The following is a 17,339-nucleotide window of genomic DNA, read 5'->3' on the forward strand; positions in this document are numbered from 1 at the left end:
CAAACGTTTAGAAGGTTTCATATTAAAAGCAGTTTTTATAAGTGGTTCTGCTATAACTATTAACAATAACATAAAAATAAAGAAGTCTCTTTAAGGTTGGTAAACAAACATGGCTGCTGTTTGAGCTTTTTTAAGGAGTAGCAGGTCTCATTTATGCTTTTAAGCCACTTCCACCACACAGGATCACTAAAAAAAAACCAGAGATCCAGATCCAGTCATGGTTACATTTGAGGAGGTGTCACCGCCTCTCTTTTTCTGTTAAAGGAATATCGTATATTCACTGATGATCGCTTCCAAATATGTTTATTCTTCAAATCTGCTGCAGATGTGGAAAAAGAAAAAGAACCCCCCCTTTAATGCCTTTGACAAATGATATACATTTCTGAACTGTTGCTGTGTTGTAATGCATTTGAAGTAAAAGTCAGGCGAGCATGTTGTTGTCATGTGTCTATTTATGCAGTGATTTTTTTTTTGCAGTGTGGGCTCTTTTGATAGAGCCTTTAAATGGAGAGTGCTTGAAAGAGTGAACCGCAAATGTTTGGCTGTTTCCTTCACAAACGACGTCCACCCAATGAATGGCCTGGAAATTCACACCAAATGTAAGGAGTTACCATGTCAGACCTGGCATGTGTTCAACACAAGTGTGTGTGTGTGTGTGTGTGAGGATTCCCTGTGATCTTTATGAACACTGCTGCGGTCACCTCAGAGGTTTTCAGGGCCCGACGTAGCCGGAGCAAATGAAACTCATTACGCATGTTTTTTACGAGTTTTGGGAAAAGGATTGAAATTCTATCTCGTAAACTGGATGTGAAGAGGGTCTCGCTGTAAACACGACACGTGAGACTCGTGTGTGTTTATGTACTTATCTTTGCTCCCCGGGGGCCGTATTAGGGGGGGAAAAAACACTTGAGGGGCCTCTGGAGGATTTAGGGCACCTCTGGAATTTAAGAATTGCTTAAATTGGATATGTGGGCAAGTACAAAAAAAAAATCTTCCAAAGCTCACGGGGTTGTGATTGTAATGATTTGTTATAATATCGATATCGGTCGACTTCCTGTTTCACCAAAAAGATCTGGATCGGCTTTAATGCAAACAAACGAGGAATCCTATCCCAGTTTTTCCCTAACTTTTTTCTTTTTACATTTAAAAGACGGACTGGCACATGAGTATAGGTAAAGTAGATACATTACGCGTATTTAAACTATTAAATATATTTACAGTAGTGTGGACTGTGGAGGACTCGAGTCACGTTCCTTGAACTGAATCACAAATATGAATGATTTGAGGGTACTTGAAGATGAAAAAAGTTATTTTCCCAAATCAATTTGAACCAAATGTCCAGTAAGGATAAATATTCCAGGCTCAATTATTTTTAATCTACTGAGTAAATCTTTGTAATAACACAATAAAAATCTTTGCTGTTGGAGTGACGTGGTGCATTCAGGTACACCTCGTACCGTAGGACGCAAAAAGACATGGGTCACAAAGTCAAGACTTCTGCCAATATTTGAACCTACATTTAAAAAAAAAGAAAAGGCTAAGTATATGTATATAACATTTGCTGAAATTCAGGACACTCTGCTCAAAGTTCAGGACTTGTGAGCAGCGCTGATTTAACATCTTTACTGGCAGCATCCAGACTCTTTCTCTAATCTTTCTGCTTTTGCTCTCCGTCTCCCACAACCACAGCCACCTTTGCCAAAGCGCAGATATTCAACAAATTGGCATCCAGCATAAATGACATGTCCGTTGGAATCTGTGGGTTGCTTTTTTTTCCCCAGAATCTAATAACAGCTTTGTCTGGAAATATGATTGTGTGTCGTGACAAATATGAGATCAAGTTTCTGGGTCTGTTTCAGAAAAGATCTTTTCTGATTGAACATTTTCGGGTTTTACTCAGTTGCCTAAGAATTGATAGAATTACCTCTTAAAAGACGAGTTTGGGGAATATTGGACAACAGAAGACTAAATTCGATTCCCGAAAGGCTCAGTTTGCTTAAAATAGTATGTGTTGGACAAATAGTGTGTGTGTTCAGAGGACAAACCGGGGACAAACCCATCCCAGTTAGGGTTGAGCCTATATGTGACGTAACCTTTGTCCACTTGCAAGCCCTGGTTGCCTGGGAGACAAGATTAAGGAGATTTTTCTGTCACTTGAAAAATGAAAATCCCAAATAAAACCAGCCGAGTGATGCAACCTGGCCCCTGTAAAGGAAAAAAAAACATCAGACGCATGCGGATGTATTTAAAAAAAAAAAATCCGATATGGAAATGCTGAAATCTGTGAGTAAGGTTTTTCGGGGGGCGGAACTGACTCAGTCTGAAGGCGATGAGTTGTAAATTCCTTGGATGCTCCGCCGGTTTTATTAAAAGCTCTTAAGAAGTTCTCCATTCTTTCCCGCTGACGTCCGGGGCTGATCGGAGCGGGAACGTCGCGGCTGCCGCCAAACAGGTTCCTCAATCGTGATCTTTGTGAAATCTTCCTGCTTCAATTTTTTACGAGCGCACCTTTTTTTTTTTTTTTTTTTTTACCTTTAGAAACACTCCCAACGACGTTCATGCAAATCACCCGGTCTGGCTCATCTTCCTCTTCCTCCTGTATTTTTTTTGTGAGCTAAGTTTTGAGCTAACAATTTGCATAAACTTGTTCAAAAATCTTCCAAAACACTCCAAACGGAAAAAAAATAACAAAAAATGCATGGGAGATAAAAACGCTGTCGGTTTGAGCAACATGCTGCGATTATTTAGGCTATGATGGTAATCTCAAACGGTTTGTTTGATTTGCATAATGTCCCCGTCCCCGTCCCCGTCCCCGGGGGGGGGGGGGGGGGCAAAGCCCTCCGACTATATGCCCTCATCCTCATCAACATGTGAAGTGTCTGCGGCTCAATGGCGGAGGGGATTTACTCGCACAATAAAGACAGATGCCACCTTTTATGTGCTCAACGGTAGAGCGGTTGAGCACGTGGCACTTGACCACGCCGAGACTCGCCGTTTGGCGCGTAATGACGTCCTCGCCCTGCAGGCCGTTGAGCTGAATGCTGAAAGGACTTGCTCTTTTTTTTTTTGTGGGGGAGGGATGGCTTTTTTTTTTTTTTTTTTTTCTGTTTTTGATGAATTGGTGGAGGTTCCCAGACGATACTTTGGGTGATTTCTTTTGTTTTGTTTGCCCCCCCCCCCCCCCCCCCTCCCCGCTTGCATGAATAAAAAGGCCTAAATTGAACCCAGAGGAGAGGAAATCCTCCGTTTGAGCTTCTGCAGCCGGTTCAGACGGTCCCAACCTGAGACAACAATCACTGATAACATCTGATTGGTAGTGATTCGAAAAAGGTATTGATTAGCAAGAGGAAATTGATTTGTGTTTAGTGGGAAAGGAAAGAGGTGCAGATTAGAAGCCTAGGGGGCGGAGAAAAGATTATAATTTGAATCATTTTGTCTCTTTTTATTCTGACGTCCTGAGACGTTTGCCATTCTATCCGTTTTCCTTTTTCAGCATTGTTATATTTGTGTTTTTATACTTTAAGTAACTTATTTGTTTTCAGTTTTTTGTGCATAGATTTGCAGGCCTGTTGTGTTTCATGACAGTGAAACTGAGCCAGATCAAAAATGTTGAGACCAACTGCACAAAATTCAAGAAGAAGAAGAAGAACATCAAAACTCAAAAAAATAGGGAACAAGACACTAAAGTTACGATGAATAATACTGAATCTGTGAGGATTTTCTTTTTTAGTGGGGGAGGCATTCATCAGCGCCTCATCACATGGGGACACAACATGAGCATGTGTTTATGCTAATCACTCACAGACCACCTCTCTCTCTCTCTCTCTCTCTCTCTCTCTCTGGTTGAGTGACACAGACAAAGACAGAGTGGTCTGAAATGGTCCATTTCATTCCTGATGGTGTTTTCTTCAGAATGAGCAACATCTGCCTAGCAAGAGCGGCTGCAGCCAAACTCTGGAGGCGGATCCCCCCCCCAAGAAAAATCAGCGTTCTTTTTTCAGAGAGAATCACATGGTGTGAATGATGGAATTAAGGATGCAGGTTGAGGTTCAGGATTATTGTGGCGTCGAGCTGCAGCGGCAACAATCAGAAAGAGAAGTACCCCCCCCCCCCCCCCAAATTAAGAAGAAAGAAAGAAATCAACTATTTGAAATAAATTAGTTACAATTTAGCAATGGCAACTGTTGATTGTGAGCTTTTGAAATGTTTGGAGGTGCAACGCAATCGCTTGAGAAAAAAAATGTCCCCTTTTTTATACAAAAACTTTGTTATAAAATAAATTTTTTTGCTACATTATTATCTAAAAAAAACATTTTTAATTGTGAAAATCTTTCATCTTTTTTTCTGACATTAAATCATTTTAATAACGTGTCAATTATTCTGAAGAAAGAGGGCGTTAATACATTGTTGGCTCCGCCCACTTGTGTCTGCCTCCACCAATCATCTCCATGCATTCCTTCCTCCGTCCGGATCCTTTGCGGATCCGGTCCCTGGTTTCTCCCCCGATTCGCGTGTCCCCGGATCACGAACTGGTTGTTATTCGTTAACGGGCTGACAGACCGGCTGGAGGCTCCGCCGCCGCTCCACGCTTCTCCTCTCCAGACTCCCCGCTGCCGTTTCTTCCCACCAGAAACACTTTGGACTGTTTTTCTTTCTTCTTTTTTTTTGGTGCAGCGTTCTCTCCTCACAGGTTGGTCCGCTTGTGTCATTCGCTGAAAGTGTTTACATAACATTTAAATAACGTCAGGCGTGAAAATCTTATTTAATATATATATATATATATTAATATTAGAAAATATTCATTATTTCATGAGCGATAAAACGTCACTCTTTAATATTCTGTTTGTGTTATTGCAGTGTGCAGCTTTTTAAAACTTTTTTTCCCACTCATAAATATTGAAATCAATTTTTTTAACACTCCCAAAGAGCAAAGTTGGGAGTGTTAAAAGTGTAATTTTTTATTTTTTTTAAATCTTGTTTTTCCCAGCCACGCAGAATTGGAGGAAAATCTAGCGCAAACGGTGCGATCAGTCTGGTTTTGTTGGACGTGCGTCCCTGAATCCTCCCAAAGCATCTGTATCTTAAATATTCTGACTCCTACACAGACATTTATAGCTTTTGGTTTTATATTTCCATTTATCTCAACTTTCTATCGTTTTTAACGTGTTAAATTTGAGTTTAGTGATGTTTTCTGAAATAATTTCATGCGCCTCGTAGTTTGAAAGGTTCTGAGCAGTTTCTGCTTCCTGTCTGTTGGATGAAAGGATGGATAGAAAGCTGACAGAACAGCGACCCCCCAAAACATGATCTGGATCTTCTTTACCTTTACCGGAGGCAATATTTAATCAATAAAGACACAATAATGATCCCTATAAAATATGGCACCAGGCTGAATGAATGAATGAATGAACGGCTGCGAGATGACAATAAAGATACGGACTGAACTGAGATCAGATTGTACTTGAAGCTGTTCTGATTCAGCGAGGAGGGAATTTGATCTTCTAAGAAGCCTAGATGAGTTTGTGTGTGTGTGTGTGTGTGTGTGTGTGTGTGTGTGTGTGGGCGGGCCAGCGAGCGGGCATATGATGAGGATCATGTTATCATGGGACTGTTGCTTCTAGGCGAAATGACATAATGGGGAAGTTGAGCTTATGCTCTTAATGTGACACAGATCAGATTCGCTGCTCTTCGAAGCCCCCCCCCCCACACACTCACACACATCTCATTCACGGTGACGTTCTTAAATCCATTCATTCTGTTGCTCATACAGATAAACGATCAGAGAGAGAAGTGCTCAATGGCCCTATGACACTATTGGGACTGTAAAAAAAAAAAAAAAAAGTCTCTGACTGATTGCAATCAGATCGTCATCGCTGAGTAAAATAAGTGCGTGGCCGGTTCAGAGCCAAGACGGCAGCATGTTGCTGCTAATGGGGGGAAAGGGGGAAAGTAACCCCCCCCCGGACCGATTTCACAATCTCATAAACGTGTTGGAAGAACACAATGAGTCAGGTCAGCTGTGAACAGGAAACAACATTGGCTCTCCTCCAGCAGCCTCACACGCAGCATCCTTCCTCCGGCTCTGCAGCCTGCAGCCAGAGGAGCCAACAGTTTGGGCTCTAATCGCAGACCCTGGGCAGGAGACACCGTTTCTCACTTCTCATCTTCCTCAGAGCACTTTCACTTCTGCCATGTACCGAAACAACGTTGCAGCGTTGCACCTGATTGGTGATTTCGCTGTTTCTTTGCTCAGTTTTCAAGTCTGCTGGGAAATAAGAACTGAGTTTTCTACAGAAGCCTTCGGTTTAACCGAACGACTGATGAAATGTTCAAGAACTCTGACTAAATATAATAAAAACAAAACAAAATGTGACACGAGGGTCACGACTTCTTCTGCTCTTGTTGTTCAACCTTTGGGCTCTTCGCTGCCCTCTTGTGGTCGTATAATTGCAACATAAAGGGCGCGTGGGAGTCTGTGGGACGTTGCCCATAGTGTCTGTTTATTAAAAAAGAAATCTTGTTATAAATTATAGAAACTATTTCACTGGCATAAATGGACGTTAACTCTAGTCTTATGCTAGCAGGAGTTGCGAGATGTGCAACTCGGCCGCACCACCATTTACCTCCCCTGCTACGTAGAGGTTTTTTGGGGGGGGGGGGGGGGGGGGGGAAGCTCCACGACCTACTGCTGTCTCCCCAATCAGAAGAGTTTTAATTTTCTTCTTAAATTTCTTTTTTTAACTAAAATTTTCTTCCATTCTACTGCAGAGAAAAGAACGAGTGCAGGTTTGTGTGTGTGTGTGTGTGTGTGTGTGTGTGTGTCTCCTGGAATCAATGTGCTGGAAAGTTGTGCAGAGACACCATGTGCAGCCTGACAGTAATCAGTCGATGAATAATGAACACACACACACACACACACACACACTGACCTGCCACTGACAGCTGTTTGGTATCTCTGTGTCTGTATTAACTATCAGTGGAGTGCAGCTGCACGCCTGCCTGTAGCAATTACGCTCGCGCTAAATGAGAGCCGGTTCAGGGAGGGTGTGTGTGCATGTGTGTATGTTTGTGTGTGTGTGTGTGTGTGTGTGGTGTATCAGCACACATTATCAAGCGATTAACTTCCTCAAAGGATAGCCTCGTGGTGTGTGTGTGTGTGTGTGTGTGTGTGCACACATGCTGTTTTAACCGTGTGTAACAGAAACCAGCTCGGGGGGGGCTCGAACATGAGCCTCTATAGGAGCCTTTTTTTTTTTTGCAGGAGGGTTGAGTCGTCCACGCCGTTGTGTACTCGGCCCCTCTCTACCTCCACGCACGTCTTTCCTCCGCGTGTTGTGCTAACACGCCATCACAACGCACGTTCTGTTCTGAGGGCACGCACACACATTTGTCCTTTAAGATCCTCAAAGGCCACCCGTTGTGTTTGTAGAGCTCCGTCCATACACAAGCACAGACCCTATAAAGACCCTCACTAGCCTGCATCGGTGCCCACAGCTTCCCCCCCCAGCCTTTTCTCTGCTCATTTGCCTGCTCAATAAGTCAAGAGGAAAAACAGACATCAATCTGACTTCAGCGACTCTTACGAACATGAGTAATGTCGCTTCTCAAGTCAACACCGCCGAGGTTTTGGAGTCGTGTTTGTCAGGAACGCTATTAAAAGACCCCCCCCCCCCCCCCCCCCCATTAGTTATCTCCTCGCCCTTAATTTAGTCAAAAATTTGTTTTCTCACGGCCCACAAGGAGCCGGGCAGAGGACGCAGGACATTTCGTCCCGGGGAAGTGTCGCAGTCTGTCTGTTTTTTGTCGTTTTGAGAAATGCTTGCAGGTTCAAAGAGTTTGCGAGCACAAAAGAGATGCTGCAATAAAAGGAGCGGCTAAAGTGCTAGAAGCGTTGCATGAGAAATGGCGTTTATAACCTCTAAAGTGTGATGATATAGAGTTTTTAAAATCTTGACAAGTAAAGAACAATTTGGTCAAAGTGTGGGAACCGGTTAGCTTAGCATTGCATAACCCGATTCATCCACACGAACGCTTCCTGCTACCAGACAGCAGAAACAGGAAGTAAAATCTCGCTGTTCTGCCAACACGCTTACCTCCCACCTTCTCGCTGTAATGTCTTTTATATATAATACTCCCTTTCCTTCCTTGCAGGCTCCGGGTTTTCCCAGTGATGACCTCACTGCTGTTCCCTGGCAACGCCCACGCTGCGATGAAGGACCGCTCCTCCTCCGCCTCCTCTCCTCTCAGCTCCTTGCTCCACTACCCACCCTCCAAAACCTCCGTCGTGCCGTTCTCCCAGTCTGCTGGCGCCGCCCCCTCGCCCGGAGCGTCGCTATCGGCGACCCCGCTCTCCAAACCTCAGCCCTTCTGCCTCCAGACGGGGCCGCATCTCATCGCCAGCATGCAGCTGCAGAAGCTCAACTCGCACTACCAGAACCTCGCGGGCGCATCCGCTGGAAACCCGGCGCCCGGCGCTCAAAGGGGCTTCAGCGCCTCGCCTCTGGGTACAGGAAACCAGCTTCTCGGGCCGTCCGGAGGCCTAGGGGGAGGCGGGATGGGGGTAGGCATCGGCATGGGAAGCCAAGGCGCCGGCGCTGGTGGAATTATCGACTTTGACCCGGTGGACGAGGAGGTCCTCATGTCGCTGGTGGTGGAGTTGGGTTTGGACCGAGCCAACGAGCTGCCCGAGCTCTGGTTGGGTCAGAACGAGTTCGACTTCATGTCAGACGTGCCGGCCGGATGCTGACCTCCACAAAACGGGAAGATGAGGATGAAGCAAAGAGAGAGAGAGAGAGAGGGAAGACTTTCTCTTCTCTGTTTTGGTTGATTTTACACGGTGGACAGAAGAAGCCGGCGAAGGAGATTCAGGAGCATCCTTCTGCTTCTACTTTTGCTTCCAGTCTCCACGGAAGGATTCAAGGAAAAAAAAACAAAATTAATACTTTCTTAAATTGTGAACAAACTGTTTTCGTTCCGTTCCACCCAGCGCGTTTTAGCTTTCCCAGGATGAAGCTGATGGTTGATGCCAAACCTCATGGAAAGAAGTCTTAATCTTTCCTTTCATCTTAAAGTATGAGCAGGAGGAAGGAATTGAAGACGGAGGAGGGCTCTTCTTTCGCAACGGCGTAATGAAAACAAGTTAGAGGCCAGGCTGCAGATGTTTCGACCTTTTGGAAATCAAAAACGGGAACCATGACGCACCTGTTGGACCTTGCTGTTGCGCCGTTCTCTCTCGAACTGCGCTTGTGAGGAAAACGGGAAGCATCGCTCTATCGGAAAGTTGCAGAGGACGACAGTGTCTTTCCTGTTTACTTAATAGACTCTGGTCTCACGGGACAGAGACTCCGTGTTCCTCTCGGCTCCACAAAGAGAACGATTGTGCTAGAATTGGTTATCTCTTTTGCTTTCTTTCTTTTCTTTCATTTGAAATAAGTTCGAGCCGTCGCATTCATGCAAGCGTTGTTATTTAAGACGGTGGGCTGATATCCATCGGGACGTCTGGACAAGGAGCGCTTCTGTAAGCGAGGTCTATGTAATCAGTTTTACGTTCCTCGCCATTATGAATCAGATCAAGGTTTGTGGAATCTTTCAGCGCACTGGGACCTGAATGGAGGGGATTGTTGTTTTTTTTTTTTTGCTTTTGGAGCAACGCCGCATCAAAACCATCGAGGCCTGTTGGTCATACGACACGCAGGAAAGATTGTCTGGATACTGAAACGTCGTCCTTCATTGACGATGCAAAGTAGACGCAACGTGACTTAAGAATTTATAGAAGTTGCTTGTGGCTAAAACAAAGTATAGAAGTTGCTTTTTGGTGCAACAGAGGTCGTATGTTAGCCTTCAGCTATCATCACTGCTAGCTAGACATTGGATTTAAAGCATTAGTTATATAATCTATATTTTATATATGGGTAGGATGTCGGCAAAGCTTTCATAAAAAATGTATTTTAATGCACCACAGCAGTTTGACCAAACAACACCGACACAGTCGCCTCGTAGCTGCTCTTCTACGGAACTCAACGTTGTTATATTTTAGCTAACGCGGACGAGAAGTCCAATAAAAAGGCAGTTCCAGACAACACTAAATATACCGGTAAATGGACCTCGAGGTGAAGCTTATTGTTCTTCTTCAATCGGGTCTGCACCTGCCAGGCTGCAGATGTGGTGGGGGAAAAAAATCCCAGGGGGTTCAAATTGACATCTAACCCCCCCCCTGTCCACCTATAGGAGATGTGCTGTCATAGATGTCAGTAGCATGGGGGGGGGGGGGGGGGGGGGCTTGACCTATAATGTTGTGGTAAGAATAGACGGGAGGGTTGAAGAGCGTGACAGAAACAAAGCCCCCCCCCCCGCCCATCTGTCATCCGGGCGTTGTGGGTCTCCTCTTGGGCCTACACGCTAGAAATATCACACCTGTGTCATGGATGTGACGAATCACCTGTGCGTGCTTTTCACGTCCACACAGACGCACTGAAACCAAAAACGTGTGCAGGCGAAGACGCCTGAAATAAACCCACCTCACACACACACACACACACACACACACGGGGATGGTGTTACCGCAGCCATTAAACAAGGCCTCTTGCCCAGTTCCTGACTTCACAGGGTATCGGGGTCGGCGGCGGCGTCGCGTGAAAAGGAGAGAGCGACCGACTGTAAGCAAACCCTGAAAAAAGAAAGTGTGTGTGTCGGCTGAAATGGAATCCTCCACGGGCAGAGAATAAACATGCTGGGCCTTATTTACTTGGGAAGAGAGGTCGCATGACTCACACGTATTCATTTCCTCAAGAAGCGCACACGTACGTCTAAAGTCTCATGCACTTTTTCTTTTTTTTTTTTTCACCTAATACCAGTTGTCGTCGTTCATCTAGGTCAGGGGTGGGCAAACTTTTTGACCGGCGGGCCACGGTGGCTTCTAGAATTTGACAGAGGGGCCGGGCCCGGAAAGGATGTATGGAGTGTTTGTGTAAAACAACATGTGGCCCGCGGGTGGCCCGTTTTCTTTTCTCCATTTAGTGAAATGCGAGAAGCGGCGATTGATGAAGACCCGATGAGAGACAGAATCAACTTCTTAACAGGGATTTTCCGAACATTTCCCGAGCAAACTACAACTGTATTGACGGGGCGTTGAGTGAAAGAAATAAAAGATGCTTCTCATTCCTCTCGTCCTCCGTCTCGCCGTTTAAGTGGGTCAGAATAACATTCTTCACGTCGAGGACACAGCCTGGTGTTTGTTTCCATCTGTTTGAAGTTGTATTTTGGTTATTTTATTTTTTGGTGGTGTATGTTTTGCGGTTAGCCCAGCTGATTGTATCTCATATTGTTACTACGTGAACTTGAGGAATTTTCACACGCCCCCTCGCCTTTCAATATTTTTGGGGATTTCATTTCCTCTCCTCCGTAGCCACCAATATTGCAGGTTATTGGGTTGGGCTGCAGGAACTTTTATTTTTATTTTTTCTGGTGTGGAAATAAAATGCTGCCAGAATTCAACCAATCAGAAATGTTTAGCATAAGTACAATATTTTTATCTTAATCTCTGGTCCAAGCAGAGTACACTGTAGGTTTCTGGTCCTGTTGTTTTTTAATTGTTTTTTTCCCCCCAGAAACTAAAAACCTTCCGACACTATTGGAGGCTATGATGGGTTTGCTTCCAGGGCTCAGTGTCTGTAAGCTTCATGGTCCTGACACTTAATGTGGTGGATTTGCAGTTTCCACATGACAGCGGTGATTTGTTACACACTGGGCCGTTTGCCTGTGGGGCCTCAGGGTCATGAAAAATGTTCCAGCACTTCAAGGCCTGTGAAACCTTCAACACACGCGGTGATATATCTGTTTAAAGGCATCTGTTACAAGGTTTCCTCTCCACATAATGACCAGTGTTCAGCCACTGCTGCCACATCTGAAACCGAAGGAGACCGGTTCACTCTTATTTCATTGTATTTAGTTTCAAACGTTGTAGATTGAAGTCTTATTTTGTGTTTTCTTTTGCTGTTTTTTTTTTTTTTTTTTTACATGCAGTTTCTTTTTATTCTGATGGTGAAATGAATAATAGCTTATTGAAAGATGATTTTTTTTTTTTAAAAAGAAAGCACTTTTACTCACCAGCTCTCCTCTGTACATCTATATGAATATGTGAATGACTGAAATCCTATTGAAAGAGAAAAAAAAAGCTTGTATTTTTGTTACGGCTCCGAGTTTGGGGGGGGGGGGGGGAATAAACATATTGAAAACTGAGCTGGAGTACGTTTGTCATTAAAAACACAAATACACTACATACAGTATAAAGAGTATATAAAGCAGATGCAGTAGTTTATCAGCAGGGCTAAACATTTTTGAGATGGAACTCCATCTGCAAGCAATCAATGAGTATAAGTGCTTAATAAGTTAATAGTAGTAAATTGGGGAAATATTTTAGCTGTTATAAAAGATGCAACTTGAACATGAACATTTTCTGATAGTTTTTGCTTTAAGGAGCTGCGCCGTTTATAAGTTTATTCATCAAAAAAAATATTTTATTTATATTTCGTTATTTAAATATTAGTCATAAACAATATTTTAATTGCAAACTCGCCTATAGACATGATTGTACACTTTTGTAAGTGTCTGACCTGCTTTGCAATTGCAATGCAATGCAATGCTCCCACCTAGCGGTCATCCACAGAATAGAATTGTGTTACATTAAATTCCCTGAATCTTACATGCAGTATGAAACAGCTTGCTTCCCATCGAATGGAAATATAATTCATGGATTCAAACCCTATAAATAATTATATATATAATAGATTATCTGCAAAATGCTCATAAATCAAAATAAGTCAGCAAGAAAATGATCCCTGTTTTATTGAAAGCTTAAGAAAATCTTGACATCAAATGTGAGTTAATGGGATGATTTTCTTGATACAGACTTTTGCACATTCAGGTCACAAAATAATGCATCAAGTAAAAATAGAATAAAGCAATGGAGAAATGACTCAGACAGAACATTTAATATTATTGTTTTTGTTATTATTATTATTATCTATTTATATCCATTATTTCTCATTTGCTGTTTTCACTAAAAACGTGTTATATGTTATATCAATGGAAACACACGTGATACAGAATTCTTCACATTATTTTAAAAAATATTAAAATTGCGACATTCTTCTCTCGTGTCCCTCCTGGTCTGCCGTACTCGGCCTTATCATTCAATACCGGAAGACGAGCGCTCCTTTTCCCCGCAGACTCCACCATGGTGAGCTGGCTTCCCTCACGATTCCTCTCTGACATAATCACCAAACATCGCGTTTTGCTGTTGCCTTATCGATCACATGTACACCCAAGTTTAACATTCCACCTCTTATCGGGTGCTAGATGCCTGAATTACGACCGGCGGCAGCGATTTCTGCTCTTGATTGGTGATTTGGGTTCCTTTAGCCCCCCGACTTAGCTTGTCGCCCGTGGGCTTTGCTAGCTCGTCTTCGGCTACCACCGTTAGCCTGCTAGTTAAAACGAGAAGCAGTTGTTCATCCGCGAGTCTTTATCGCAAGCGACTCGTTTTTAAAAAAAAAACAATAATTATGTTTGTAGTCTGGAATTCACCACTTTTTTTTTATATACAACAAACTATTATGCTTTGGTCCAGGCTAACGCTAGGCCGCGGCCCGGCTAGCTACTCGCCTGGTGTACGTTAGCATAGCTAGCTTAGCAAAGCTCCCCCCCCCCCCCCGTACCGGTATTTGTAACATTCTGCCACGACTACGGGTGATTTAGCCGTGTTTTTTTTTTAGCACCCCCCTCTGACGGCTTCTCTGATCCGGTGATCATGTCCTCCGGTAGTTGACTTGATTGCCTTTTTATTTTCAGGCAAGAGGACCGAAGAAGCACCTGAAGCGCGTCGCGGCGCCGAAGCACTGGATGCTGGACAAACTCACCGGAGTGTTCGTGAGTAACTCGTTCCTCCCGTTCTGCGGACTCGAAAGGGCTGGAATTAAAAACCCAATTTAGTAGGATTTACCTGCTGCCCACTCGAGATCATACAACACGTGCATGCGATGCTAATCTATGAAGAACATCGACTGTTAAAGGTCACTTCTGAAGGTGGGTTTGAGTTAGCGCGCGGTCTAGCTGTAGCTTCAAATGGCGGCTGAGCTCTGGAGCTCCAGGTGTCCCGTTTGATCGCGCTCAACGCTTCTCTCTCAGGCTCCCCGACCTTCGACCGGTCCCCACAAGCTGAGGGAGTGCCTGCCCCTCATCATCTTCCTGAGGAACCGCCTGAAGTACGCCCTGACCGGCGACGAGGTGAAGAAGATCTGCATGCAGAGGTTCATCAAGATCGACGGCAAGGTCCGCACCGACGTCACCTACCCCGCCGGGTTCATGGGTGAGTTGGACGAGGTTCGGATGATCCACGTGATTTATTAGCAAATGTTGAATTAGATTAGGTCTGGTTCTTTTGTCTGCGTCACCGGGAGGAGGGGAGCGATGATGAATGTGTGTTTTTGATCCGCGATGAAACGACACCGTCGATCCTCTAAGAAGTTCTGAGCTCCTACCAAATGGAACGATCGCGTTTTCGTCGGCAGAAACGCAGGTCGGGGTTACTTTTTTTGTCTGCCTCTCGCCGGGACGTCGTGCGGGTCGCGCCTTTACCGCTCCACGTCGAGCTGGAGCTGATTTGTTTGATGTAAAGCGAAGGCAAGATGGTGTGTGTGTGTGTGTGTGTGTGTTTGGTTCGTGTGCGCGTGCATGTGGGCTGTGTTCGACTCTGATTGTATTCTATAGTAACTTTTAGCAGTTCATCGATGGCAAAAACAAGACGGGTGTTTACGTTCGGCACAGAAGCGTTTCTTTCTCTCGCCACGGCGACGGAGGTGACGGGGTTTCATTCTCAAATCCAAGGGGAGCCGTTTCTCAGTTTTAACCCAAAGGACATTACATCACATCATCCCAAATCCCAGCAGCAGCTCAGAATGCTGGTCTGTTGTGTTCCAGGTCGTTACACAGGCCGTGTGCTCGGTGCTTCGTATGGAGTGTGTTTTATTTTTCGGTTTTCTCTGGGGTTGGGGCGTGAAACGTTTAATCTGTCCGCGGCGAGGCTACGCACGATTAGAACGGAATTAACGGCAAGCAAAGTCGCGTTGCTTCCTCCCTGCTGGCGTGTTTCGCCTTTAATCGACGCGTCGTGACGCCGGAGGCCGGCTTCCTGCTCTTTGGTCGCTTCCGCCCTCAAACGGCGTTTTGGATGCTCGGACTCTTGATTCTGTTCGTTCTGTCCAGATGTGATCAGCATCGAGAAGACCGGCGAGCACTTCCGTCTGATCTACGACGTGAAGGGCCGTTTCACCGTCCACCGCATCACCGTCGAGGAGGCGAAGGTAAAGGTCGATGGGCCCTCGGAGGGGGGCTGCCCGTCCTCCCTCCCTCCCCGTGTCGGGTTTGATCGATCTCCTCCTCCCGCAGTACAAGCTGTGCAAGGTGAAGAAGATTCTCGTCGGCACCAAGGGGATCCCCCACCTGGTGACCCACGACGCCCGCACCATCCGCTACCCCGACCCCCTCATCAAGGTCAACGACACGGTCCGCATCGACCTGGAGACCGGCAAGATCACGGATTTCATCAAGTTCGACACCGGTGGGTTCCTCTGAGCGGCGGCGCTGCGGGTTCTGTCTGCTCGGCGTGTCGTTGTTGTTTTTTTTAACGGCGGGATCCCCCCCCCCTCTCCAGCTAACCTGTGCATGGTGACCGGCGGCGCTAACTTGGGCCGCATCGGCGTGATCACGAACAGGGAGCGTCACCCCGGCTCGTTCGACGTGGTGCACGTCAAGGACAGCACGGGCAACAGCTTCGCCACCAGGCTGTCCAACATCTTCGTCGTTGGCAAGGTGAGGAGGAAGCGGAGGAAGCCCCGCCCACCCCGGTTGAGATGACTTTGGAGCAGCGATGACATCTTGCTTTGACTCGCGATGAAAAAAAACCCGTTAGCAATTCCTCTAAGAAGTTCTGAGCTCCCGCAAACGTTTGCCGTGAGGTTTGAAGTTGGGAATCCCCTCTGGGTGGCGCTGTCACACTGACATGAGCGATTTTTTTTTTTTCTTGTCTCCAGGGCAACAAGCCTTGGGTGTCCCTGCCCAGAGGAAAGGGAATCCGTCTGACCATCGCCGAGGAGAGAGACAAGAGGCTGGCCGCCAAGCAGGGCAGCAGCTAAACGGACCGACAGACCGACAGCCGGTTTTCAAATAAACTGTTATTTACAAAACACTTCTTTTGGGGTCGGCGTTTCATTTACTCCCTTTTAGAGAGGCTGTAATTACAGCCAGAAGGGAAAAGACTACAAATCCCAGGGTGTGTTGTTGGCACGTTTGTCCTGGTAAACGTGAAAACCTGGAATGTTGTAATGTTTCAGGAAAAACTTGATTCAATATGGAAATTATTAAAAATTATTTCCGAAGGTGGCGTCTGAATAATTTAGTGTTTATTTTTTTAGATAATCATTGAATTTGATCCAATCCTTCGGTCAGCTCTTCTATCATCCTTCCATCCTTTTTTCTCTCCTCAGTCCACTTGTTTCCTGCACTGCTTCCTTCACCTGTTGCCTTTCTCCTTTCCTTTCCTCTGTAACGTTTTCCATATGCATCCCCTTATCTTCCTTCCGTTTCATCATCCTGTCTTCCTTTGATTCTTTCCCTCAATAGTTTTTCCACTTCATGCTTCCTCCTCCCGCTCTGATATTTCCTTCATCTTTTCTGAGCCCCCCCAACACCCGTTCCACAACTCGATTCCGTCCATCCTTCCTGCCGCATCCATCCCTAGCTTCATCTTTCTTTCCATCACTTTGAGTTCGCTCCATTTCAAATGGCCTCAACTTCGTCCTTAGATCCCTCTTTTTTTTCTCCGTCATTTTACTTCTGCCTCCCCTGCTCTCCTAACTTTCTTGACCTTCCCTGCATCCTCCCGTCGTCTCTCATCCTCCCATCATTCTTTGCATCGACCCTCCCCGTCACTCCTCCGTTCCCTTTCCTCTCGTCGAGTTACCAATCCTCCTTCCCAACATTCATTTCTACTTCCTGTTGCTGCTCCATCTTTCGCTTCATCCCTCCATTTCTGTTCTGACTTCGGTGCCAGTCCATGTGGTGACTGCTGGGAAACAGCCTGCCTGGCGCTGCAGAAACCTGGCCTGGCACACGCCACCTCCGTGTGTGTGTGTCATCCTGTTCCAGCCCTCCGAATCACCTCTGAATGCGTGTTGAAGAGCGAGAGATCACCGCTGCCCTTGTGACTTCCCCTTCCAGCACCTCCTGACACATGACTCGTAGAAACGCACAGCAGGAATGTGTGTGTGTGTGTCGGGCAGCGC

General features: G+C 45.6%; 2 protein-coding genes and 1 non-coding gene across 3 annotated transcripts; all 3 read left to right on the forward strand.

Moving 5' to 3' along the window:
* The first annotated feature begins 8,111 nt into the window (after positions 1–8,111).
* On the forward strand, positions 8,112–8,746 carry cited1 (Cbp/p300-interacting transactivator, with Glu/Asp-rich carboxy-terminal domain, 1). The gene has a single exon (XM_068755955.1). It carries the CDS (start codon positions 8,171–8,173, stop codon positions 8,744–8,746), a length of 576 nt encoding a protein of 191 aa, XP_068612056.1. The 5' UTR covers positions 8,112–8,170.
* Positions 8,747–13,203: 4,457 nt separating this feature from the next.
* On the forward strand, positions 13,204–16,243 carry rps4x (ribosomal protein S4 X-linked). Its single transcript, XM_068755677.1, has 7 exons — positions 13,204–13,237; positions 13,849–13,926; positions 14,185–14,365; positions 15,262–15,359; positions 15,445–15,616; positions 15,710–15,867; positions 16,089–16,243. The coding sequence occupies exons 1-7, from the start codon at positions 13,235–13,237 to the stop codon at positions 16,188–16,190; spliced, it is 792 nt and encodes a 263-aa protein (XP_068611778.1). The 5' UTR covers positions 13,204–13,234; the 3' UTR covers positions 16,191–16,243.
* On the forward strand, positions 14,464–14,533 carry LOC137911829 (small nucleolar RNA SNORD61). Its single transcript, XR_011106146.1, has one exon. It is a non-coding gene; the product is annotated as a small nucleolar RNA SNORD61 (small nucleolar RNA).
* Positions 16,244–17,339: the final 1,096 nt, after the last annotated feature.

The sequence above is a fragment of the Brachionichthys hirsutus genome, chromosome 23, assembly GCF_040956055.1.
Source record: "Brachionichthys hirsutus isolate HB-005 chromosome 23, CSIRO-AGI_Bhir_v1, whole genome shotgun sequence".
Lineage (NCBI taxonomy): Eukaryota > Metazoa > Chordata > Actinopteri > Lophiiformes > Brachionichthyidae > Brachionichthys > Brachionichthys hirsutus.